This window comes from Sorex fumeus, unplaced genomic scaffold (genome assembly GCF_029834395.1).
Source record: "Sorex fumeus unplaced genomic scaffold, SorFum_2.1 ptg000010l, whole genome shotgun sequence".
Lineage (NCBI taxonomy): Eukaryota > Metazoa > Chordata > Mammalia > Eulipotyphla > Soricidae > Sorex > Sorex fumeus.
The window spans coordinates 7,515,739-7,540,312 of record NW_026606067.1 but is presented as its reverse complement, the minus strand read 5'-3'; the positions used below and the strand labels follow the sequence as shown (position 1 = coordinate 7,540,312).

At 41.4% G+C, this 24,574-nt stretch overlaps 1 protein-coding gene and 1 non-coding gene across 3 annotated transcripts in view; one reads left to right on the top strand and one right to left on the bottom strand.

Annotated features, from left to right (window-relative positions):
- Positions 1 to 24,574, bottom strand: part of KCNT2 (potassium sodium-activated channel subfamily T member 2) — a 436,080-nt gene that overhangs the window by 46,627 nt on the left and 364,879 nt on the right. For both annotated transcript variants that reach the window (XM_056110603.1, XM_056110604.1), the window contains exon 23: positions 3,044 to 3,145. In XM_056110603.1, coding sequence (XP_055966578.1) covers positions 3,044 to 3,145 — 102 coding nt within the window. The remainder of the gene's footprint in view (positions 1 to 3,043; positions 3,146 to 24,574) is intronic.
- LOC130020218 (U6 spliceosomal RNA) lies at positions 8,668 to 8,774 on the top strand. The gene has a single exon (XR_008791974.1). It is a non-coding gene; the product is annotated as a U6 spliceosomal RNA (small nuclear RNA).

The following is a 24,574-nucleotide window of genomic DNA, read 5'->3' as shown; positions in this document are numbered from 1 at the left end:
AACGTTCATTGATTTAAAGAAGGCCTTTGATTCTGTTGAGACTGAAGCAGTCATCGAAGCCCTAGCTAAGCAGGGTGTTCAAACTCAATACACTAGGATCCTCCGTGAGTTGTATTATGGATTCACTACCAGGATCTCACCATTCTACAAGGAAGTGATCATCCAGGTCAAGAGAGGGGTTTGGCGGGGTAATACCATTTCACCGAAACTCTCAGTGTCACCCTCGAGAATATCATGCGATGACTGGAATGCAAAGGAATGGGAGTGAAGATAGATGGTCAGAAACTACACCACCTCTACTTCGCTGATGACATCATTCTAATAACACCAAACATTAGCCAAGCAGCACAAATGTTGGCCGACTGACTGTGAATGTAGGAAGGTCAGACTACAGCTGAATATCACGAAAACAATGTTTATGAGAAGCTGTCTTATCCCAGACATTCCATTTGCTCTCATCGGAACGAACATCTCCAAATGTAACAGTTATGTGTACCTAGGTCGAGAAGTCAACATGACAAATGACCTGGCACCTGAGTTGTGCAGGAGGAAGAGAGCAGTTTGGAATCCCTTCAAGAGCCTTGAAGAAATAGCTAAGAGGATGAAGAACCTCCAGCTTTGGTCACATCTCTTCAATTCCACTGTTCTTCCTGTATTAACATATGCCTCAAAGACATGGACCTATGAAAACAGGATGAGAACACTATTTGGGTCTTCCAAAGAGGAATCGAAGGAGCTATGCTTGGAGTATCATGCTTCACTCAAATGAGAGAAAGAATCCAGATTTAACCTTTGTCGATGGTCAAGAATCAGGAATGCCGTCTCGTTTGTCAAGATGTTGACAATCAGATGGGCTGGACACATAATGATATTTAGAGATGATCGCTGGACTAGAGCATTACTGACTGGATTCCATAGGATGTCAAAAGATCACGTGGCCGCCCACCAACGAGATGGTCAGACTTCTTGGTCAAGACTCTGAATGATCAGTTTGAGGCTCTTCGTGTTCCTAGAATAAGCAGATGCCATTGGGCTACACTAGCACACAACAGGTACGAATCAAGACATTACTGGTGCCTGCTCGAGCAAATACATGAGTAACGGGATGTCAAGTGATCAAGAGATCAAGTGAATGTAGGAGTGGGCTGAAACAATACAACAGTGGGTAGGGCTTTTGCCTTGTACCTGGCCGACTTGGGTTCGATTTCTCTCCAAGAACACAGCAAGCTACTGAGAGTATCTCTCTGCATGGCAAAGCCTGGCAAGCTACCCGTTACATACTTGATATGCCAAAAACAGTAAAAACAAGTCTCACAATTTGTTGTGAGACGTTACTAGTGCCCACTCGAGCAAATCGATGAACAATGGGTGGACAGTAGAGTGGACACTGCTAATGTAGGAATATTGCTATTTATTCAGTCATTGATCAGGCTGATTGAATTGGGCATGAACTCTACCTCACTTTTTTTTCCCTTTTAATAAATTTATTTATTGAATCACCGTGAGAGCCGTTACAAAGCTTTTGGTTTTAAGTCTCAGTCATACAATGATGAAACACCCATCCCTTCACCGGTGCATATTTTCCACCACCAAAAACCCCAGTATGCCCCCCTCATCCCACATCCTCCCCCTACCTGTGGGGCAGAAGACTTCCACATAATACTCTCTCTACTTTGATCACACTCCAGTATTTTGACACCAGACCCATCATTATTATTTAGGATTTTACCCCAACACTCAGATCTGCCGAAAAGGCAACCATAGACAATTTGTTTTCTGTTGCTGATAATGAATAACATATGATATTGCACAGTCACAGTAGTGGCTGCACAATTTTGGAATTATGAAATTTTAACAATTATATCTGGAGGAGTTTCTGCCAAAACCTCCTGGGTTCCATGATTTGTTCCTGAGTCTCTGGGATCATGGTCATTAAGCAACTTGATCAGGAGACAGAGAGGCTGTTTGTGGGTGGAGACTGAGGATCTCATTGAAGGAGGGAGAAAAGGGCCCATTCCATCTCCATCCCATGAAGCACTATGTGTCTTGTCACTGCAGGCCCAAATCTGACTGTTCAATGGCCTCTGGAGGATTGCGGCCACTGAGGTGCCGGGGAGGGGGAGAGCAGGTGAAGGGACATCACCTTTCTCTCCTGGGGTGGCCCTGCTCTGGTAAAGTATTGCGGGGACCAGATGCATTTCTGCCCATTTCTGCTGGGTTCCAAGATTTGTTTCTGAGTCTCTGGGATCATGGCCGTTTAAGCAGTTTGATCAGGAACAAGAGAGACCTTGTTCCTTATATAACTGAGCTAGAGGTGGTTTGTGGGTGTGTCTCAATTTTTGGTCTAACTAACTTTTGGCCTCTACCTAACTTTTAGCCATTTACTTTCTTGGTAGACTTGGTCCCAAGTTGATGGGGTCTGGCCAAAGGCACAGCAGCAATTTTGGGGTATCTAGAAGTCTGAAGGCACCATCAGGCTGCTGATGCACTCACCTCACAGAATGACCTGCTGGCAGCACCATACCCTCCCCCCCCAAAAAATACTTTAAAATTAGCGAATAATTAGCAGTGCTTAAAATGCCTTTTTTTTTATAAGTTGACTAGCATAAATGTATCTTTAAATCTGGGGAAAAACCGTATTGTACAGTGCTAATGTTTTTTCTGTTGTTGTTGTTGTTGTTCTTGTTCTTGTTGTTTTGAAACTCAGCATCAACCCCCTCCCCCAGTTAGCTTACTTTTAAATCTAGTAATGTGCTTAGAGAAATATGAAAGATGTGTTAAGATATCACATAAACATTGGAGGACACTGGTCCCAAGGAATGCCAAAAAACAATTTCATGAATTATTCTGGATAATTACAGTCTTTCTCTAACAAACATTTCACAGACACATTTTTGTGGTTAACTATGTGAATTAAAATACTGAGTTGCTTTAAGAGTAAACTTTAGTTACAAGCCACATGAGAAACAGTTGGTGCTTGATGAAACCTATAAAATCTAAATGCAATATTGATTTTTAAGAGATAAAACATAAAAGACCATACCTGATAGAGAAGCGTGTCCAACATGCTGATACTAAACACCCTCCCAGCAGCAAAAGGCAGTCGGAACATAAAGGCCAAGTTAGAACCTCGCTCTCGTTCTTTCTGTTCAAAAATTTGAAATGAAAAATTATGTCACGTATTTATTTTTTTAAATAGTCGCCAGATCTGGCAGTGAGGAAAAGGTAGGGGGACTGGGAATACACCTGTAAGTACTGAAGGGCTACGTGATATCTGGGATCAAACTTAGAATGTGAACACGCTAGATGTCTCTTCTAGTTGAGTTTGATCCAGATATGTTTAAAGTCACCCGTTCAGCCTAAATTTCTTGACAAAGGAGGTAAAAATATTGTTCATGATATAGTTCTTAAGATTGAATGCATTGTTTCTTTTATTATAATACATGTAATGTGTTCTTTTAATTTTCATGACCATGTTTTCTAAATCTATTTAAATACCAAATGGTGAAAAAAATTTCATCCATTCATACATAAGATACTTCATCATTTCTTATTTCTTATACATATTTTTGAAAAGGATTTGAGGTGATATCATAAGAGAAACAAACACAATAAAATAATCCAATCAAATTGAAATAATCTACCATAATATTTAGAAGGATCATCTTTTAGATATTCTCCTAGGAGTAAGATTATTAGCACATCCAGTGGTTGCGAACTTTATCTCAACTAAGATGGCATATCTCCATCTTCACTGGACACACCAACCAGATGACATAAAAGACAAAACATTGTGTGTATCTGTGTTACTGAACATGTATTATGCAGTATGTGAGTTTTTTTTTTAATAAGGGGAAAAAAACTCTTGCCATTAACTTTTCTTAGTTAACGAAGGCACATGCTTAAGTTTGGTAGAACTTATGCAGGAACCCAGGTTAGCCCCAAAGAGCTGGTCTCCTATGTCACCAGCTATACTTTACTAAGAAAGATAAACAGAATTAAGAAAATGGAAACATCTGCCCACACTTGCAAGCAAGGTAAGGCCCTGCTTCTCATGTAGTCTTTAGGAAGATATCCAGGATGAGGAAAAAACAAAGCAAACAATCTAAAACCAAGATGAAAGAAGAACATATTTTTACTCATTTTCAAACCATCTAGATTAATAAATTTAGAAAATATATTGTGAGAACATATGAAAGAATGTACGGACTGTTGGTAACATGGTGATATATACTATACACTGTTATATGAAATTAACATAGTTGGCACCTATTACTAAATCTGAAAAATGTATTATGTCAGCAGAAATAGGCTGCCAAAACGAAGAAAAACAAAAATGATTGTACTTTTAATGCTCATACGCTGGCATCTGCTGCATCCATTGAAGACCTTATGGTACAAGCATGAAAGATCAAGTACGACATCATTGGTCTGACCGAAACGAGAAGACATCAATCACATCATGCCATTTTCGACACTGGAGAAGAACTGTTCCTTGGAACATGTGATAAAAGAGGCGTCAGTGGTGTCCGTATCCTTGTCAACACAAACTTAGCCACGAGCATTGATTCATTCGAATGCCTAACAACCCGAATCGGACGATTACACTTGAATAGATGTGGCTCACTACTGGCAGTTTCTATCTTTGTTGTCTATGCACCAACATCCAGCTATGGTGAAAGAGAAACTGAGAAGTTCTACATGGAGCTGGAGAAGTTCTATAAAGAAGATCACACCTTCTACAAGATCATTGTCGGTGATTTTAATGCCAAGATAGGACCAAGAAGATCAGTTGATGAACTCCACATCGGGACCCATGGCCTAGAATGGAACGAACAGGGTGACAGACTCTCTGAGTTCATCATGTCAACCAAAACCTTCCATTGTAACTCACAGTTCCAAAAGGCTGAATCTAAACGTTGGACATGGGAGTCTCCTGATGGACAGTTCCACAATGAAATAGATCACATCATATTCAATTGGCAGTTTTGCCTAACCGATGTTGCTGTTGTCCCAAAATTCCAAATGGGATCAGACTACCGTCTTCTTCGTGCAAAATTCTACCTCACAGAACGAGGAGAAAAGAATGCAAGGTTTAAGAAGAGGACTCCCAGAACGACCACCAAGTGGGCTCTTTTGCGGAACATGGGAAGATGCCGTCATTGACAACATTGATGAGGAATACGATCGAATGATTCAGCACCTCCATGATTGTGCGAGGAATGCCAAGAGAGAGATAACCACAAAAAACCGTCTTTCTTCGAACACTCTTGAATTTATTCGGCAATGTGGCTTGGCACATTCCTCAAGCAACCACAAGCGAACATCCGAACTGGCAAAACAATGCAGAGAAACCATCAAGTATGACCTCAAAGACAGGAGAGCAGCAGTACTGGTAGATGAGGCAGAAGCCGGGAAAAGCATTGGTAATGCCCGCCTGTCCTTCACCAACTACAAAACCAAGATGCCCTCCGACATCATGATGGATCTATCACATCTTCCAGAGGGCAATGGAGAAGATTATTCATGACTTCTACTCAGATCTCTTTAATAGCCACGTCCACTTGCCCACATACCACATACCACATGATGGATATGTCGTTCCCAATGTGCTCCCTTCCGAAATCCAACATGCCATCTCGTCAGTAAAGAAACAAAGAGCAGCTGGCCCAGACAAGATCAGACCTGAACACCTGAAGAACTTACCATCAGTGCTCATCAATACATTGGCTCGGCTCTTCACACGCTACCTGTCTGAATGCAAGGTTCCATCCCAATGGAAAAGAAGCAGGACTGTACTACTATACAAGAAGGGAGACATCCATGACATTGGCAACTATTGCCCAATCTGCCTATTGTCTGTCGTCTACAAACCGTTCACTCGAGTCATCCTGAATAGGATTAGCAAAACACTAAATTAAGGACAACCATGTGAACAAGCCGGATTCCGAAAAGGATTCAGTACCATCGACCATATCCACACGATTACTAAGCTCATTGAGGTTTCTCGGGAGTTCAAGATGCCGCTCTGTCTAACGTTCATTGATTTAAAGAAGGCCTTTGATTCTGTTGAGACGAAAGCGGTCATGGAAGCCCTAGCCAATCAGGGCGTACAAACTCAATACATCAGGATCCTTCATGAGCTCTATTGCGGATTCACTACCAAGATCTCACCATTCTACAAAGAAGTAATTATCCATATCTAGAGAGGGGTTCGGCAGGGTGATACTATTTCACCAAAACTCTTCAGTGCCACCTTCAAGAACATCATGCGATGACTGGAATGGGAAAGCATGGGAGTGAAGATAGATGGTCGGCAACTACACCACCTCCGCTTTGCTGATGACATCGTTCTAATAACACCAAACATCAGCCAAGCGGCACAAATGCTGAACGACTTTGACCGTGAATGTGGAAAGGTCGGACTACAGCTGAATCTTAAGAAGACAATGTTTATGAGAAACAGCCTTGTTCCTGACGCTCCATTCGCTCTCAACAGAAGCACCATCTCCGAATGCAACAGTTATATATACCTAGGTCGAGAAATCAACATGATGAATGACCTGGCACCTGAGTTGCGCAGAAGGAAGATAGCGGCTTGGAATGCCTTCAAGAGCGTTTACGAAATGACTAAAAGGACAAAGAACCTCCAGCTATGAGCACATCTCTTTGATTCCACTGTTCTTCCTGCATTAACATATGCCTCAGAGACCAGGACCCTACGAAAACAGGATGAGAACGCTATTCGGGTCTCTCAAAGAGGAATCGAAAGAGCTATGCTTGGAATATCACGATTCACTCAAATGAGAGATAGAATCCGGAGTTCTGATCTTCGTCAACGCTCAAGAATCAGGGACGCTGTCTCATTTGCCAAGACATCAAAAATCAGATGGGCTGGAAACGTAATGAGGTTTACAGACAACTGCTGGACTAGAGCCATTACTGATTGGATTCCATGGGACATCAAAAGATCACGTGGACGCCCACCTACAAGATGGTCAGACTTCTTCGTCAAGACCCTGAATGATAGGTTTGAGGCTCTGCCTGTTCCTAGAACGAACAGATACCATTGGGCTACGCTAGCACGCAACTGGGATGAATGGAGACGTTACTGGCACCCGCTCGAGTAAATCGATGAATAACGGGGATTAAGTGATTAAGTGATAAGTGATTAAGATATAGCAGATAGATAAACATGGGGCAGTCCTTGTCTACACCTTTTCTTTAAACCATCTTCATACTTAAAGAAGCTATTCTTTCAACTGAATCATCTCAAGCAATTGAATCATCTCAAGCAAATGTCTTCAGTATGGTGCATAGGTCCTTTTGCTCCTCAAAAAATGAAGAGCCTTGGCCTCATCTGTTTCTCCATGGAGCTCAGAGGGCAAGTGACTCTTCACCATTATCAGTAGCAAATCTATTTCTTAAGTTGTGACAAGCATCCTGGAGAACCGAAATTAGAACTGTCACTACTAGTACATGTACACAGCTACAGTACAGTGATATAACCTCTGAGAATTCAAATTACAGTATCTGCCATTGGGATGGGGGATAGAGCAAGATGGTTGCTTCTGACACATAGTTAAGACATTTTCTTTTCTAGTGCTCTGGTGACTACTGTCATTTGATCCAGATCTTGTCAGCAAGGTTTATCTTGCCTCTGGAGTGCTTTCTCCTCTGGTTTACTAGTGATATCAAAACAGGGTAAAGAGAAATTTTATGCTTTTGCATTTCCCCTCATCCCTTAATTTGCTCTCATGTTTTGTTCTTTTTCTCTGATGAAAGTATTGACTTCAATAGAACTAATTCAGTAATTAATCTACAAATAGTTAAGAGCAGAGAGTAGTGGTGATTAGGTGGTGGAGAGGTGTAGGAGAATCTTCTAAGGTGACAGGTATGTGTGTGGAGAGATAAGTTAGTGACAGGCACAAGAGGCTGGGGAAACTTAGTAGAAGGCAGGCCAAAGAAGACATATTATCAAACACTAGTCAACAATCAAACAGGATTAATGCTAAGGAAGGCCGTACTTTTGTGACTGTTAACAGAATTCCAAATCCAGTGTTCACTCTCCATGAGTAAACATTTAGATGTAGGTTTTAAATATTTAACCTAGGACTTTAAATTCACCTTTCCCAAACTTGTATGCATATGAAGCACTGCATTAGCTTAATCTCATGCTTTACTTAAGTGCATCCAATGGACCAATTAATATGTAGTCATTTGGAGCCTGAATTCTAGAAACATGGAAGACATTGAGATTAATGTTTTCACTTCCTAGCTGTAAGACACTACTCAGTCAGTCAGTCAGTCCTCCCGTTGTTCATGAATTTTCTCGAGCGGGCCCAGTATCGTCTCCATTATGAGACTTGTTACTGTGTTTTGGCATGTTGAGTACGTCACGGGTAGCTTGCCAGGCTCTGTAGTGCGGATGAGATACTCTTGGTAGCTTGCCGGGCACTCCAAGAGGGGTGGAGCAATCGAACTCGGGTCGGCCATGTTGGCCGCTTGTAAGGCAAACACCCTACCGCTGTGCTATCGCTCCAGCTCAAGGACACTGTTCACATGATGAAAAGTACCTATATCCCAGTTGCATCACCTATGATAAGGAGTCATACCAGTGTCTCCATCCCATTGGTGATTGTGCTAAACAAGAGCTAAAAGGCACATGTGCTCGCTTCGGCAGCACATATACTAAAATTGGAACGATACAGAGAAGATTAGCATGGCCCCTGCACAAGGATGACACGCAAATTCGTGAAGCGTTCCATATTTTTACAAAGGAGCATCCTTAAAATTCACAGCTGATTTTTCTGATGAAACCCTCAGGGCCCGAAAACAGTAGTGGGACATAGTGAAAAAACTCAATGAAATAAATGGCTCTCCAAAAATACTTTACCCAGCGAGACTCTCATTCATAACAGAAGGAACAACACACAGTTTCACAGAAAAACAACAGCTCAGGAACTTCATAGACTCAAGACCATGGTTACAAGTACAACAAAATGGGCTACTTTAAGACAGGACAGGCCCCTCAAATACACCTAATTTCAACAGAACAATGGGACAAAATCCCATAACAATAATCTCTCTCAATGTCAATGGGCTAAATGCACCAATTAAAAGACACAGAGTGGCACGATGGATTAGAAAATTGAACCCAACATTCTGCTGCCTGCAAGAAACACATCTCAATAGTCAAAGCAAACACAGATTCAGAGTCAAAGGCTGGTAAACAATCCTGCAGGCAAACAGCTCCCATAAAAAAGCTGGGGTAGCCATCCTAATATCAGACAACATCGATTTCAGAGTGAAGAAGGTCATAAGAGACAGTGAAGGCCATTTCTTAGTGATCAAAGGATCTGTACAACAGGAAGAACTTACAATAGTAAATGTATATGCACCTAATGAGAGACCAGCAAAGTACTTAAAACAACTAGTCATAGATTTGGAAAAATACATCAATAGCAACACAATACTAGTGGGAGACTTCAACACCACTTTGTCACCTCTGGATAGATCAACCAGACTCAAACGTAGTGAGGACATACTTAATCTGAGGGAAACAATGGAAGAAAGGGACTTAGTAGATATATACAGGACACTTCATCCTCAAAAGGCTGAATACACATTCTTCTCAAGCGTACATGGAACATTCTCCAAGATAGACCACATGCTGAGCAACAAAACATACCTCCATAAAATTAAGAAGATAGAGATTGAATCAACAATCTTCTCAGACCACAATGCACTTAAATTAGAAGTAAATCACACACAAAAACAGAAAACTAAATCAAACACCTGGAAATTAAACAGTGCGCTATTGAACAACGAGTGCCTTAGAATGGAAATCAAAGATGAAATCAAAAGATTCCTAGAAACGAATGAAAATGAGGACACGAGTTACCAAAACTTATGGGACACAGCAAAGGCTGTCTTAAGAGGAAAGTTTATAGCTCTACAAGCATTCATCAGAAAGGAGGAGCGAGCCCACATAAATAAACTAACCTCACAGCTTAAGAGTTTGGAGAAGGACCAATAAAAGGAGCACAAATCTAACAGGAGGAAGGAAATAATAAAACTCAGAGCAGAGATTAACGAGATGGAAACCCATAAAACAATCCGAAAGATCAATGAAACCAAGAGCTGGTTCTTTGAGAAAATTAACAAGATCGATAAGCCTCTAGCAAAACTCACAAAGAAGGGGAGAGAGAAAACCCTAATAAACCGAATCAGAAATGAAAAGGGGGTCATCACAACAGAAACTACAGAAATTCAAAGGATCCTCAGGGAGTACTTTGAGAAGCTTTATGCCACGGAACATCAAAACCTCGAGGAAATGGATAAATTCCTAGACTCCTACAGACTCCCAAGGCTGAACCAAGAAGACCTGGAATACCTGAACAGACCTATCACCATCAAGGAAATTGAAATGGTAATAAAAAGTCTCCCCAAGCACAAAAGCCCTGACCTGGATGGATTCACTAGTGAATTCTTCCAAATCTTTAAAGAAGACTTACTCCCAATCCTCTTTAAGCTTTTCCACGAAATTGAAATATCAAAAACACTTCCGAATAGTTTCTACGAAGCGAATATCACACTGATACCAAAAGCAGACAGAGATACCACAAAGAATGAGAATTACAGGCCGATATCCCTGATGAACACAGATGCAAAGATCCTCAACAAACTACTAGCAAATAGAATCCAACTACTCATCAAAAAGATCATACACCATGACCAAGTAGGATTCATCCCAGGGATGCAAGGATGGTTTAACATTTGCAAATCAATCAACATAATCCACCATATCAACAAAAGAAAAGATAAAAAGCATATGATCATATCAATAGATGCAGAGAAAGCATTTGACAAGGTCAAGCACCCCCTTATGATGAAAACCCTAGCCAAAATGGATATAGAGGGGACTTTCCTCAACATAGTTAAAGCCATCTACCACAAGCCTACAGCAAGCATCATCCTCAATGGGGAAAAACTGAGAGCCTTCCCTCTAAGATCAGGGACGAGACAAGGATGCCCACTCTCTCCACTGCTGTTCAATATAGTACTGGAAGTACTTGCAATAGCGATTAGGCAAGAAAAAGATATTAAGGGCATTCAGGTAGGAAAGGAAGAAATCAAGCTCTCACTATTCGCAGATGATATGTAACTATACTTAGAGAACCCAATAACCTCCACCAAAAAACTCCTAGAAATAATAGACTCATATAGTAAAGTTGCATTCAGACAGGTAGCGAGTGAAGAGCCGAGCCAGTGTATTGATGAGTACTGACGGCAGGTTCTTCAGGTGTTCAGGTCTGACCTTGTCTGGGCCGGGTGCTGTTTGTTTCTTTACCAACGAAATGGCATGTCGGATTTCGGAAGGGAGAATGTTGGGAACGACCTATCCATCCTGTGGAATTTGGTATGTCAGCAAGTGGACATGGCTATCGAAGAGATTTGAGTAGAAGTCATGGATAATCTTCTCCATTGCCCTTCTGGAGGATGTGATGGATCCATCAGGACGTTGGAGGGCAGTCATCTTGGTCTTATAGTTGGCGAAGGACAGACGGGCGTTACGAATACTTTTCCCGGCTTTTGCCGCATCTACCAGTCTACCTGTCTGAATGCAAGGTTCTGTCCCAATGGAAAACCAGCAGGACCATACTACTGTTCAAGAAGGGAGACACCCATGACATTGGCAACTATCGCCCGATTTGCCTATTGTCTGTCATCTACAAGTTGTTCACTCGAGTCATCCTAAATAGGATTGGCAGAATACTAGATGAAGGACAACCAATCAAGCAAGCCGTGTTCCGCAAAGGATTCAGCACCATCGACCATATCCACACGATAATCAAGCTCATTGAGGTTTCTCGGGAGTTCAAGATGCCTCTCTGTTTAACGTTCATTGATTTAAAGAAGGCCTTTGATTCTGTTGAGACGGAAGCGGTCATTGAAGCCCTAGCCAATCAGGGCATTCAAGCCCAATACATCAGGATCCTCCGTGAGCAGTACTGCGGGTTCACTACCAGGATATCACCATTCTACAAAGAAGTGATCGTTGATGTCAAGAGAGGGGTGTGGCAGGGTGATACCATTTCACCGAAACTCTTCAGTGCCACCCTCGAGAACATCATGCGAAGACTGGAATGGGAAGGAATGGGAGTGAAGATAGATGGTCGACAACTACACCACCTCCGCTTTGCTGATGACATTGTTTTAATAACACCAAACATCAGCTAAGCGGCACAAATGCTGGCCGACTTTGACCGTGAGTGTGGAAAGGTCGGACTACAGCTGAATCTTACGAAGACAATGTTTATGAGAAACAGCCTTGTTCCTGACGCCCCATTCGCTCTCAATGGAACGACCATCTCTGAATGCAACAGCTATGTGTACTTAGGTCGAGAGGTCAACATGACAAATGACCTGGCACCCGAGCTGCCCAGGAGGAAGAGAGCGGCTTGGAACGCCTTCAAGAACGTCGAAGAAATAGCTAAGAGGACGAAGAACCTCCGGCTCCGGGCACATCTCTTTGATTCCACTGTTCTTCCTGCATTAACATATGCCTCAGAGACCTGGGCCCTAAGCAAACAAGATGAGAACACTATTCAGGTCTCCCAAAGAAGAATAGAAAGAGCTATGCTTGGAATATCACGTTTCACTCAAATGAGAGAAAGAATCCGGAGTTTTGACATCTGTCGACGATCTAGAATCAGGGATGCTGTCTCATATGCCAAGGTGTCGAAAATCAGATGGGCTGATCACGTAATGAGATTTAAAGACGACTGCTGGACTAGAGCTGTTACCGACTGGATTCCATGGGATGTCAAAAGACCGCGTGGCCGCCCACCTTCCAGATGGTCAGACTTCTTCGTCAAGATCATGAACGATCGGTTTGAGGCCCTTCATGTTCCCAGAGTGAACAGATGCCATTGGGCTACACTAGCACGCGACAGGGACAAATGGAGACGTTACTGGCGCCCGCTTGAGCAAATCGACGACTAATGGGAAGTTAAGTGAAGTGATTAAGTATAGTTGCAGGCTATAAAATCAATACCCAAAAGTTCATGGCTTTCCTATACGCAAACAGTGAGAGAGAAGAAAGCAACATGAAAAAAACAATCCCGTTCACAATTGTGCCCCAGAAAATCAAGTACCTAGGAATCAGCTTAACTAAGGAAGTAAAGGACCTGTACAAAGAAAACTACAAAACGCTACTTCAGGAAATAAAAGAGGACATGAGGAAATGGAAAGATATCCCCTGCTCATGGGTCGGGAGACTTAACATTGTCAAAATGGCAATACTACCGAAAGCACTGTATAAATTCAATGCAATCCCTATAAGGATACCCATGACATTCTTCAAAGAAATGGAGCAAACACTCCTGAAATTTATATGGAACTATAAGCCCCCACGAATAGCTAAAGCAATTCTTGGGAAAAAGAAAATGGGAGGAATCAACCTCCCTAACTTCAAACTCTACTACAAAGCATTAATAATTAAAACAGCATGATGCTGGAACAAAAGCAGAACTGCAGACCAATGGAACAGGTTTGAATACACTGACATCTCCCCTCAATCATATGATCATGTAATCTTTGATAAAGGTGCAAGAAATGTGAAGTGGAGTAAGGAAAGCCTCTTTAACAAATTGTGCTGGCATCACTGGATGGCTACATGCAAAAAAATGGGCTCAGAACTCTGCCTAACACCATGTACAAAACTAAGATCAAAATGGATTAAAGACCTCAACATCAGACCAGATACCATAAGGTACATTGAAGACAAATTTGGCAAAACCCTCCATGACATTGAGGCTAATGGTACATTCAAAGATGCCACGCCACTGGCCGAGCAAGTGAAAACAGAGATAGATAAATGGGACTATCTTAAACTAAGAAGCTTCTGCATCTCCAAAGAAACAGTGACCAAAATACAAAGACAGTCTACAGAATGGGAAAGGATATTCACCAAATACACATCTGACGAGGGGTTGATAACAAGGATATACAAAATACTGGTGGAACTCCACAGGAAGAAAACATCCAACCCCATCAAAAAATGGGGCAATGAAATGAACAGAAACTTTCTCAAAGAAGAAATACGAATGGCAAAAAAGCACCTGAGAAAATGCTCTACATCATTAATCATCAGGGAGATACAGATCAAAACCACAATGAGATACCATCTCACACCTCAGAGACTGGCCCACATTCAAAAGAACAAAAGCAACCGGTGCTGGCATGGATGTGGCAAGAAAGCGACACTCCTTCACTGTTGGTGGGAATGCCGACTAGTTCAGCCCTTTTGGAAAACAGTATGGACGTTTCTCAAAAAATTAGAAATTGAGCTCCCATTTGACCCAGCGATACCACTCCTGGGAATATACCCCAGAGAGTCAAAAATGTGTAGTCGAAGTGACATCTGCACTTGTTTGTTCATTGCAGCACTCTTTACAATAGCCAGAAACTGGAAGAAACCTGAGTGCCCAAGAACAGATGACTGGTTAAAGAAACTTTGGTACATCTACACAATGGAGTACTATGTAGCTCTTAGAAAAGATGAAGTCATGAAATTTCCATACAAGTGGTACAATATGGAAAGTATCATGCTAAGCGAAATGAGTCAGAAAGAGAGGGATAGACATAGAAAAATTGCATTCATCTGGGGGATATAAAGCAACAAAATATGAGATCAATACCTAATAGCTGAGATCAACACCAAGAGGTTTACTCCATAGCTTAGAGGCCAGCCGGATATTCTAGGGGAAAGGGTAGTTCAGATAGAGAAGGCAACACCAAATAAAGGGTGTTTTGAGGATTCTCCCAGGAGGGGAAATGCATGTTGAAAGTAGACTATGTACTGAACATGATTGCCACTCAATGCCTCTTTTGCAGACCACAACACCCAAAAGGAGAGAGAGAGAACAAAGGGGAATGCCCTGCCACAGAGGCAGGGTGGGAGGGGGGGTAGGGGGAAATGGGCACTGGTGTATGGATGGGTATTTGATCAGTGTATGACCGAAACTCAAGCACAAAGATTTGTAAATCTACAACTGTACCTCATGGTGCTTCACTAATAAAAAAAATCTAAAAATTTGACTCTTAAAAAAATATTTGATATTGAAAACAGAAGATTGTGTGTGTGTTCATGGTATAAAGATAGAGCATAGCAGAGTAGCTATGGTAGATGAACTAAGAGGAATACTTCAATGAAAAAGTACTAAAAAGAATAGCTAGAACGTTCCATTAAGAGAATGTACAATTATGTGAAATTTCTGCATTACTTTTGTTTTGGAAATACACACAGTGATGTTCAGTGGTATTTCTGGCCCTGTGCTCAGGGATCATTCCTGGTTCAAGGGACCATAGCAGGTGCCAGGGATCAAACCCAGGTCAGCCACATGCAACACAACTGCCCTACCCACTGTACTATCTCTCTGACTCCTCTATCTTATTTTGTAATTAACAATATAGCAATAATACATATTGCCAAAGAAGTTTAGACAATGCCATGGTTAAGATGGATGGTACTGGAGGATTACTCCATGGCTTAGAGGCCAGCCGGGCATTGTAGGGAAAAGGGCAGCTCAGATACAGAAGGGAGCACCAAATAAAGGGTGTTTGGAGGATCCCCCCCAGGATGGGAGATGCATGTTTAAAGTAGACCATGAACCAAACATGATTGCTACTCAATGCCTCTTTTGCAGACCACAACACCCAAAAGGAGAGAGAGAACAAAAGGGAATGGCCTGCCACAGAGGTGGGGTGGGATGGTGGGGGTTGGGGGTGAGAGGGATACTGGGATCCATGGTGGTGGAAAATGGGCACTGGTGGAGGAATGGGTATTTGATCATTGTATAATTGAAACCCAAGCACAAAAATTTGTAAGTATACAACTGTACCTCATGGTGTTTCACTAATGAAGATTAATAAAAAAAAAAGAAAAAAAGGCACATATATAATAAGCACCAAATACCACCCTCTATTATCAAAATATTTTCAGTATGGTAAATGATCATCAACTCAAGGCCATTACTGCATTTCTTTTGTAATGCTACTTGGCCTTTTTTTGGTATGTTTTCAACTTTGGGATTTCTTTTAGGCCATACCTAGCAGCTTGTGGAGGATGCTCCCAATTCTGTTCTCAAGTGAAATTCCTGGCAGTGTTCTGTGGAATAATGCTGGGGATCCAAGTGGAGCAGACCACATGCAAGGACAAGTAATCCTTAACCCTTGTACTATCTCTCTGGACAGTTTTCCATTTTTACCAGGTTGCTGCTCACACTAAAGTTCAGATACGATTTCCCAAAGAGATCTGTTTTGTTTTGCTTTGCTCATTATTTAAAGAAAAGGATGAATATCATTTGTTACTTTTTTTGTTTGTTTGTTTTTGGCTAAACCTAACAGTGCTCAGGGGTTACCCCTGTCTTTGTTCTAGGGATCACTCCTGGCGGTACTTTGGAGACCATATGGGATGTCTGGATTCAAATCTAGGTCTGCCATGTGGAAAGCAAGTGCCCTACACACTGCACTATCTCTCTGACCCCTCTGTTACTTTTATAACCCCTCTTATAACTTTGTGGTGACTTCCATAGCACTTCAGAAATCCATAATGTCTTGTTATATATTTATTTTATTTGCTAATATTCTGCCTGTGCTAAGTTTGATCCAATTCTGGGAGAGCATAAAGCATCTTCTTGTCTTATCACATGAACAATTCCTAACACAATCCCTGGTACACAAACAGCCAATACAATCTTGGATATAGCTGTGACTGTTGTGGGGATCACACTCAGACCATACAGTGTTGGGTGAGGGACCTCTGGAGCCACAGTTGACTGTGCCGCAGTGATGGGTATCAGTGAGGGAGTGAGGAAGATGAACCCTAGGCCTCGATCATGTAAGCTGATCCCTGGCTCTGGTTAATGAATTTTTATTGCACAACTGAATAAAACATTTCCACTTACAGCACCTCCTTATAGACATAGAACACTCACTTCAGGCTATAAGTTTGTAGAATTCATATGAAGAAGTGAGAAAAAATAATTGAGTCTCACTCCATACTTCTCATTTTTCTCTTTAACATGATTTGCATATGGAAAGCACACCATGTCCACATTATTCAAAGTTCTGGTTTTTGATATTTTCATTATTTCATAAGGAATTCCCCAGTGTGCTGGGAGAGAACGAGAGGTAGGGCCACTCTCAGCAATATTTGGTCCCGGGGAACGGAGATGATAGGTAAAGAGTCTGGCCTGTTGATTGGGACCAGAGGTACTAGGGCTACCAAGGCCACTGTGGCATGGGTTCATGTGGCATAAGAAATTAAGCCTGAGACCTCACACATCCCAGGCATGTGCTCCAGTCCTTTGAGCTACATTCCAGGCTGGGAACTATGACTTCAGTATTTAGACTGCTGAGATTTATTAAGTATAATAATACATATTTCTGTATTTGCTTCTAGTCCAAGCATAAGATAGAATTCTTTTCAAATATATAGTTCTGCTTTCCTAGTAGAACTCTGTATTCCATTTAATATTCAATGGCAATTCTGTGTTTTCCTGACAATTGTATCTAAACATAATCTAAAAAGATAATCTGAGATATCTATTCAAAGATCGCAGCTACTTTAATATAACTGGCCTTTCCCTGATCTTCCGTTGGTTTCTGTTATGAACATGAGCTTTAGCTGAAAGAAAGAAGTCTTTTCTGGCAGAATTTTTGTTTCTTCTAAATTGTGGCCACCGAATACCATATGGAATGAGATTTTAAATGAGAATTAGTAGAACAGTGTGGGAGGTGAAAAAATGGCATAAATTAATGCCAACTATCTAGCTGTTATATTTTCTACTACAATTCTCTTATAATCTTTAATTTTTTGTCCTTGTTTATTTGGGACCACAACTGGTGAAGATCTGGGCTTACTCCTGGCCTGTGGTCAGGGATCACTCCTGGATCTACGAGGGGAGGGAAGGAGGGGAACCATAAGCAGATGGAGGAATCAAATCAGGATCAGACATGTACAAGGCAAGCAAGCACCACTGTACTGCTTCCCCGGCTCCTATGTTCTTTAGTAGTTCTTCCTACTGTGATTCCCCCAATCCAGTGACTTTTCCTCAGCAGTTATTCTACTTGGAAGTATGTCAACATATGTGCCAGGGAAATCATATTTAAAACTGGCTTAGCAAATAGTAATTCTATCATAGCACTGTCTGTAGCACTCTTGTCCTGTTGTTCACTGAATTGCTGGAGTGGGCACCAGTAATGTCTCCATTGAGAGACTTCTTGTTACTGTTTTTGGCATACCAAATATGCCATGGGGTGATTGCCATGCTCTGCCATGCAGGCGGGATACTCTTGGTAGCTTGCTGGGCTCTGTGAGAGGGACGGAGGAATCGAACTCAGGTCAGCTGTGTGCAAGGCAAACGCCCTACCTGCTGTGCTATTGCTCCAGCCTAATTCTATCATAAATAAGAGTAAACTAAAAATATATTTTGAAACGTGTTCAATTAATTTAAAAATGGAAGAAAAAAAACATTGATAGCCTTGCCTGTTTTTTGTAGAAGCTATCTCCGTGAAAAATAAGTTTGCTGTGCTGGTGATTTGATGAGCAGGCATGGAACTTTCCCTGCTGACAACAATTTTCTGACAATGCGTGTCTAAAATTCAGCTCAATGCTAGTATGAACTGACTCACTTTGGCTTCCAGTCTTGAGGTTAAGGGACTCAGTGCCACAAAACTGTTCCATTCCAGACACCTGCTCTCAGCACAGCTTCCAATTATGCTTCTATTTAACCAGTTACAAATTTGGGACTTCTGGGACAGAGAAATAGTACAGTGGGGAGGGCATCTGCCTTGCATACAGCTGACCCGAGTTGGATCCCCAGCACCACAGATGGTCCACAGAGCCTGCCAGGAGTAATCTTTGAATGCAAAGACAGGAGTAAGCCCTGAGCACTGTTGGGTATGACCCAACAAAACAAAAAACCAAAACAAAATGAAAAAATTGGGAACTTCCCCCTAGTCCCTTAGGTCTGATGATTTGCAACAGTGCTCACAGAACTCAAAGAATTGTTAGCAGTAACTATTGGAGTTTATGGACACACGAATAGCAAAGACAAAGGGACAAAAAGCAAAATCTGGGAGAATTGAGAACCAGGAGTTGCCCTGAGTTCTGGGACATCTGTATCTCACCGAACAGGAAGCTCCCAAACCTGGTTTTCAGAGTTTTAATCAAGGCTTAAGGCACACATGATTAATTAAATCATTAGACACATGATTAAACTCAATGACTCTTTCTTATCATCTGCATTTTATCTAGTAACAGACTGGCTTTCATGCTGACGCTGCCTACTGCCTCCCCATGACTTATTCTGCTACGGGTGACAAGAATCAGGACTGGCTGAAAGGTTTGAAGAACCAAAGACATGCCTGTTTGTCAGGAAACTGCAAGAATCTTTCTAGCTTAGTGTCTGAAGCTGGGGAGAAAACCTAAATATCTTTGTTTATTATATCACACTATTCCTCTCACATTTTCATCACTTTGCTTCTTACATCAGTGTGTAATTACCATATGATTGCTAAAGTGTAATTATGATTATCATGGGGAATGCTGATACTTCAACAGTAATTTTGAAGGAAGCAGTCTTGAAATAAACTGTGCCAGAAGTATGAGGAAAGAACTTTTTTAAAAAGTGAAATCTATCAAAGCAGGGAAAATAAAGCTTCTTTAGAAGGAAAGAGGTAAAATTTTCTCATGTGCCCCTCTGTCTTCTTCTATTTGTTATTTTCTCTCCATTGCCAAATAAGTCTTTGGCTATTTCTGGTGCTGGTATAACTATTTCTTAGGAGCGAGTTCGATTCCTCCGTCCCTCTCGGAGAGCCCGGCAAGCTACCGAGAGTATCTCGCCCGCATGGTAGAGCCTGGCAAGCTCCCCGTGACGTATTCGATATGCCAGACACAGTAACAACAAAGTCTCCAATGGAGACGTTACTGGGCCCGTTCGAGCAAATCGACGATCAACAGGAGGGCCTTTACCTTTACCTTTTATCAAGGATCCAATGGGACCAGTGACTAAATTTGGAGAATACATTAGGGAAAATTGGTGGCTGTCATAATAATGGAAAAACAAAATAAAACAAAAACTGTAGCAAAAAGTAGACAACGACAACAGAAAGGTTTCCTGATGAGGAAGCCCAGTGACCATTTAGTTGGTTGAGATCTTGACTTGCACACAAGAGGCTGCGTGTCCCACCCCTGATTCCATCTTAGTGCCTCATGAAATTCTCATGGTCTCCCCAGGTATTCTAAGTGTTTGGCTTCCTGAGGCAGCAACCAGTTGTGTGCCAGCACTGCAGCTAATCATGTGCAATGCCCAGAGATCAGCAATATTGAGTGTCCAGGTACTGCAGCCATGTATGTGAGCAACAAGCACTTAGCACAACCAATTGTGTGATCACTGCAATGAGGTCTGTGACCCCCCACACGCATCATAATAACCACAGACAGCAAAGAAATGGAAGGGAAAACGCTTCTTTTAAAAAGAGGTTTTTCTAGAAAAAGAAATAAAGAAGAAAATGTGTGCCAATAATGCTATTCATGATATACTTCAATAGGTTCCCTAATTTGGAAGAGAATAGTTGTGGTAGATTGTATTGTGAGAGAATCTTGACTCCACGGAAAAACCATGCTTAATTCTCCTTAGACACGTGATCAACATTTCCCTGTCTGCCCTGAAGGCAGGTTTGGAAATATTGTGTGCTTCTCCCTGACTCGTTAGTAAAAACTTCCATCTGTTTAATAGTGATGTGTGTGTGTGTGTGTGTGTGTGTGTGTGTGTGTACTGGTAGAGGTTCCTTTTAGTTGGACATTATAAGACACTGGTTCAGACACGAATTATTTCCAAGTAAAACATGCAATAACTAAGAAGCTCAGTGATGAAGAGCCTCCCAGATTTAAACACTTCTGGTTGTCAGCAGGACAGAATAGAAAGCTGAAAAGTGACATTAACAACAGAATCACACCCAGTCTTACTGTCCCAGGATCCCAAAGATTTCATAAATATAGGAGAGAAAAACAGACTTATGAAAGGATGTTTACCAGTAGTTCACCATATTTTTATATACACTAGCTATTTAGTAGGAAATATACAGTAGCTGTCTAATAGGAAAGATTTAAAATTCTTAAGGAAAAGGAAAGAAGGAAGGAGGGAAGAAAGAAGGAAAAAAGGAGGAAGGAAAGGAGGAAGGAAGAAAAAACAGAAGGAAGAAGGTAGGAAGGAAGGAGGAAGGGAGGGAAGAAGGAAGGGAGGGAGGGAAGGAACTCATGCCCTTCTGTGTCTCGGGTCTTCTCCATTCACTATAGGAGCCACAACAGTCACTTTTGACAGAAAACAGCCTTTTCAATGGCTCCTGACACTCTAATTTCTGCTGCCATTGGGTAGCACATGTCTATTGTCAAGCAAGGTCTACTGGGAAAACATCATAATTTAATCACCAAACAAACAAAACCACCAGGGTTAATGCAGGTTAACTTTCTTCATTAATCCTGTAACCCTTAAAAATGTCATTTATAAAAGTTTGAGAGATGGTTCCAAATAAAAGCTTGTTACTAGACAGGCTGTGGTTTGCAACTACTTTCAAACCTTGCCAGTGTTTCCAAAGGTGAAGGCCCCATCTGTAAAAGTCCAGGTGCATCTACTTGTAGACTGAATACAACGATGTTCATACTTATGTTTGGAAGAATAACGACTCACCCAGTTCTAAGTCAACAGAAATGGTCTTGGCAATGTTTTTACATTTTGAAAATAAAGACTCTCTCACTAATCTTAAAAATTCTTCTGTTTTTTTCTGGTTTTCGATACACGTTTTAAATCAATTGCTTTAGACAGTATGTCAGCAGCATTTTCATATTAGCAATATCATAGATCCAAAAATATGCTTGAAAAAATTGCTTAATCAGTGTTTGCTCATGCATTTGTTTTCTAGAGTTGTCATAACAATGATTCATAAATTTTGGTGGCTGATAAAACAGAAAGAGACAGTCTTGTAGTGGTGGATGGTAATACGTGAAATTAAGGTATCTGCAAGGCAGACTCTTTCTGAGGAACGGAAGGGAATCTTGAATCTACTGATCCATTCATATTAGATTAGACACCACCCACAAAGGCCTATTTTAACTTGATTATTTTTGTAAAAAAATTATATCTTCAAATAAGATAACATTCAGAGGAACTGTTCATTAGGACTCCAAATATTTTGAAGGGTAGGGAGATAAGGGGGAGGTAAGAAAGAGCCAAACAGTCTTAGAAGTTTCAATGTGAGGAAGATGGTTGTTTCAATGGATAACATGGCAATAAGTGAATTCTGTAGTTTTTTTTTTCTGTTTCTCCTTCACTGAATATTTTTTATTTATTTATTTTTATTAGTGAGACACCATGAGGTACAGTTGTAGACTTACAAATTTTGTGCTTGGGTTTCAATTATACAATGATCAAATACCCATCCTGTAGTTTTTTAACACGAAAACCATTCACTGTATCACTGTCATCCCATTGATCATTGAATTACTTGAGCAGGCACCAGTAACGTCTTTATTCCTCCCGGCCCTGAGATTTTAGCAGCTTCTTCTTACTCGTCTTTTCCCAGTGATTGGAGGCTCTTTCAGGGTCAGGGGAATGAGACCTGTTGTCGTCAGTATAGTTGGCATATTGAATGCACCATGGGGAGCTTTGCAGGCTCAGCCTACACGGATATGATAGTCTCGATAGCTGCTGGGCTCTCCAAGAGGCATATATTGATATATTTTTCTCTATGATTTGTTGCCTACTGTCTGAACCCCATCAGATATGGTGTAGTAATAGTGGAAAATGGGTAGGAAGTGTCTTATAATGTGTTGTGCAGCTGCTTTGCACCCATCCAATCCGGAAAGTGGCCTGGAGCATGGTTATGGTTGGGTAGAAGAGGTTGGCTGCCAGGGCTGGGTCCCTTGGGGCAGGGAGGGTTCTCACCCGCCCCACAGCCTGGCATGGATTCTGACGGTAGGGTTCTGGGAGCCTCATTTTATACTCCCGTCAGGGAGGAGCATCCTGAGTTCTGGAGGGTGGCCAATGAGGAGATTATCTGGTACCAGCAGGGTGTGGTTTATGGGTGTGATCCCTGAGTCACTGGAGACTGGGGGAAGCAGGCCAAGGATCTCTGTTCCGGGGTCCCACTGAGCCCAGAGTCCAAGGTCACGAAGTTCCGCATCATCTGGGTTCCATGGGACTTGATTCATGCGTGAGGCTCGGCCTGAGTGTCTGGAAATCAGTCTGGAGCATGGTGGTGGTTGGGTAGTGGAGGTCGCCTAGAATCAACTATTGTTGATTCAATTCTACTTCTTATAGTCTGTCTTTTAATTAGAAAATATGTTGAATTTTTTTCAAGCTCTATATTTGCAGATGATATGATTCTATACTTAGAGAACCCTAAAACCTCTACCAAGAGACTCCTAGAAACAAGATTCTTGTATAGCAAAGTTGCAGACTATAAAATCAATGCCCAAAACTTCATGACATTCCTATATGCAAATAATGAGAGAGAAAAAAGTTACATGAAAAAAGCAATCCCGTTCACAATCATGCCTCAGAAATTCAAGTACCTCAGAATCCGCTTAAATAAGGAAGTAAAAGACCTGTACAAAGAAAACTACAAAATGCTACTTCAGGAAATAAAAGAAGAAACGAGGAAATGGAAAGATATCCCTTGTTTATGGATTGGGAAAATTAACATTGCCGAAATGGTAATAATCTCCAAAACATAGTACAAATTCAATGTGATCCCTATAAGGATACCCAAGATATTCTTCAAAAAATAGAGCAAACACTCCTGAAATTCATATGGAACAATAAGCCCCCATGAATAGCTAAAGTAATTCTTGGGAAAAAGAAAATGGGAGGAATCAACCTCCCCAACCACAAACTCTACCATAAAGCAGTAATGATTAAAACAGCATGGTACTGGAACAAAGGCAGAGCTGCAAACCAATGGAACAGGGTTGAATATACTGACACCCGCCCCCAAATATATGATCATTTAATGTTTGATAAGGGAGCAAGAAATGTGAAGTGGAGCAAGGAAAGCCTCTTCAGCAAATTGTGCTGGCAAAACTGTACAGCTACATGCAAAAAACGGGCTCAGATATCTACCTAAGACCATGTACAAAAGTAAGATCAAAATGGATTAAAGACCTCAACATCAGACCAGATTCCATAAGGTACAGTGACGATAAGATTGGAAAAACTCTTCACGACATTGAAGCAAATGGTGTCTTCAAAGATGACACGTCACTGGCGAAGCAAGTGAAAACAGAGATAAACAAATGGGACTATCTTAAACTAAGAAGCTTCTGCACCTCAAAAGAAACAGTGACCAAAATACAAAGACAGTATACAGAATGGGAAAGGATATTCATCCAATATCGTCTGAAAAGAGGTTGGTATCAAGGATATACAAAGTGCTGGTTGAACTCCACAAGAGGAAAACATCCAACCCCATCAAAAAAAAACGGGGTGATAAAAAAACAGAAACT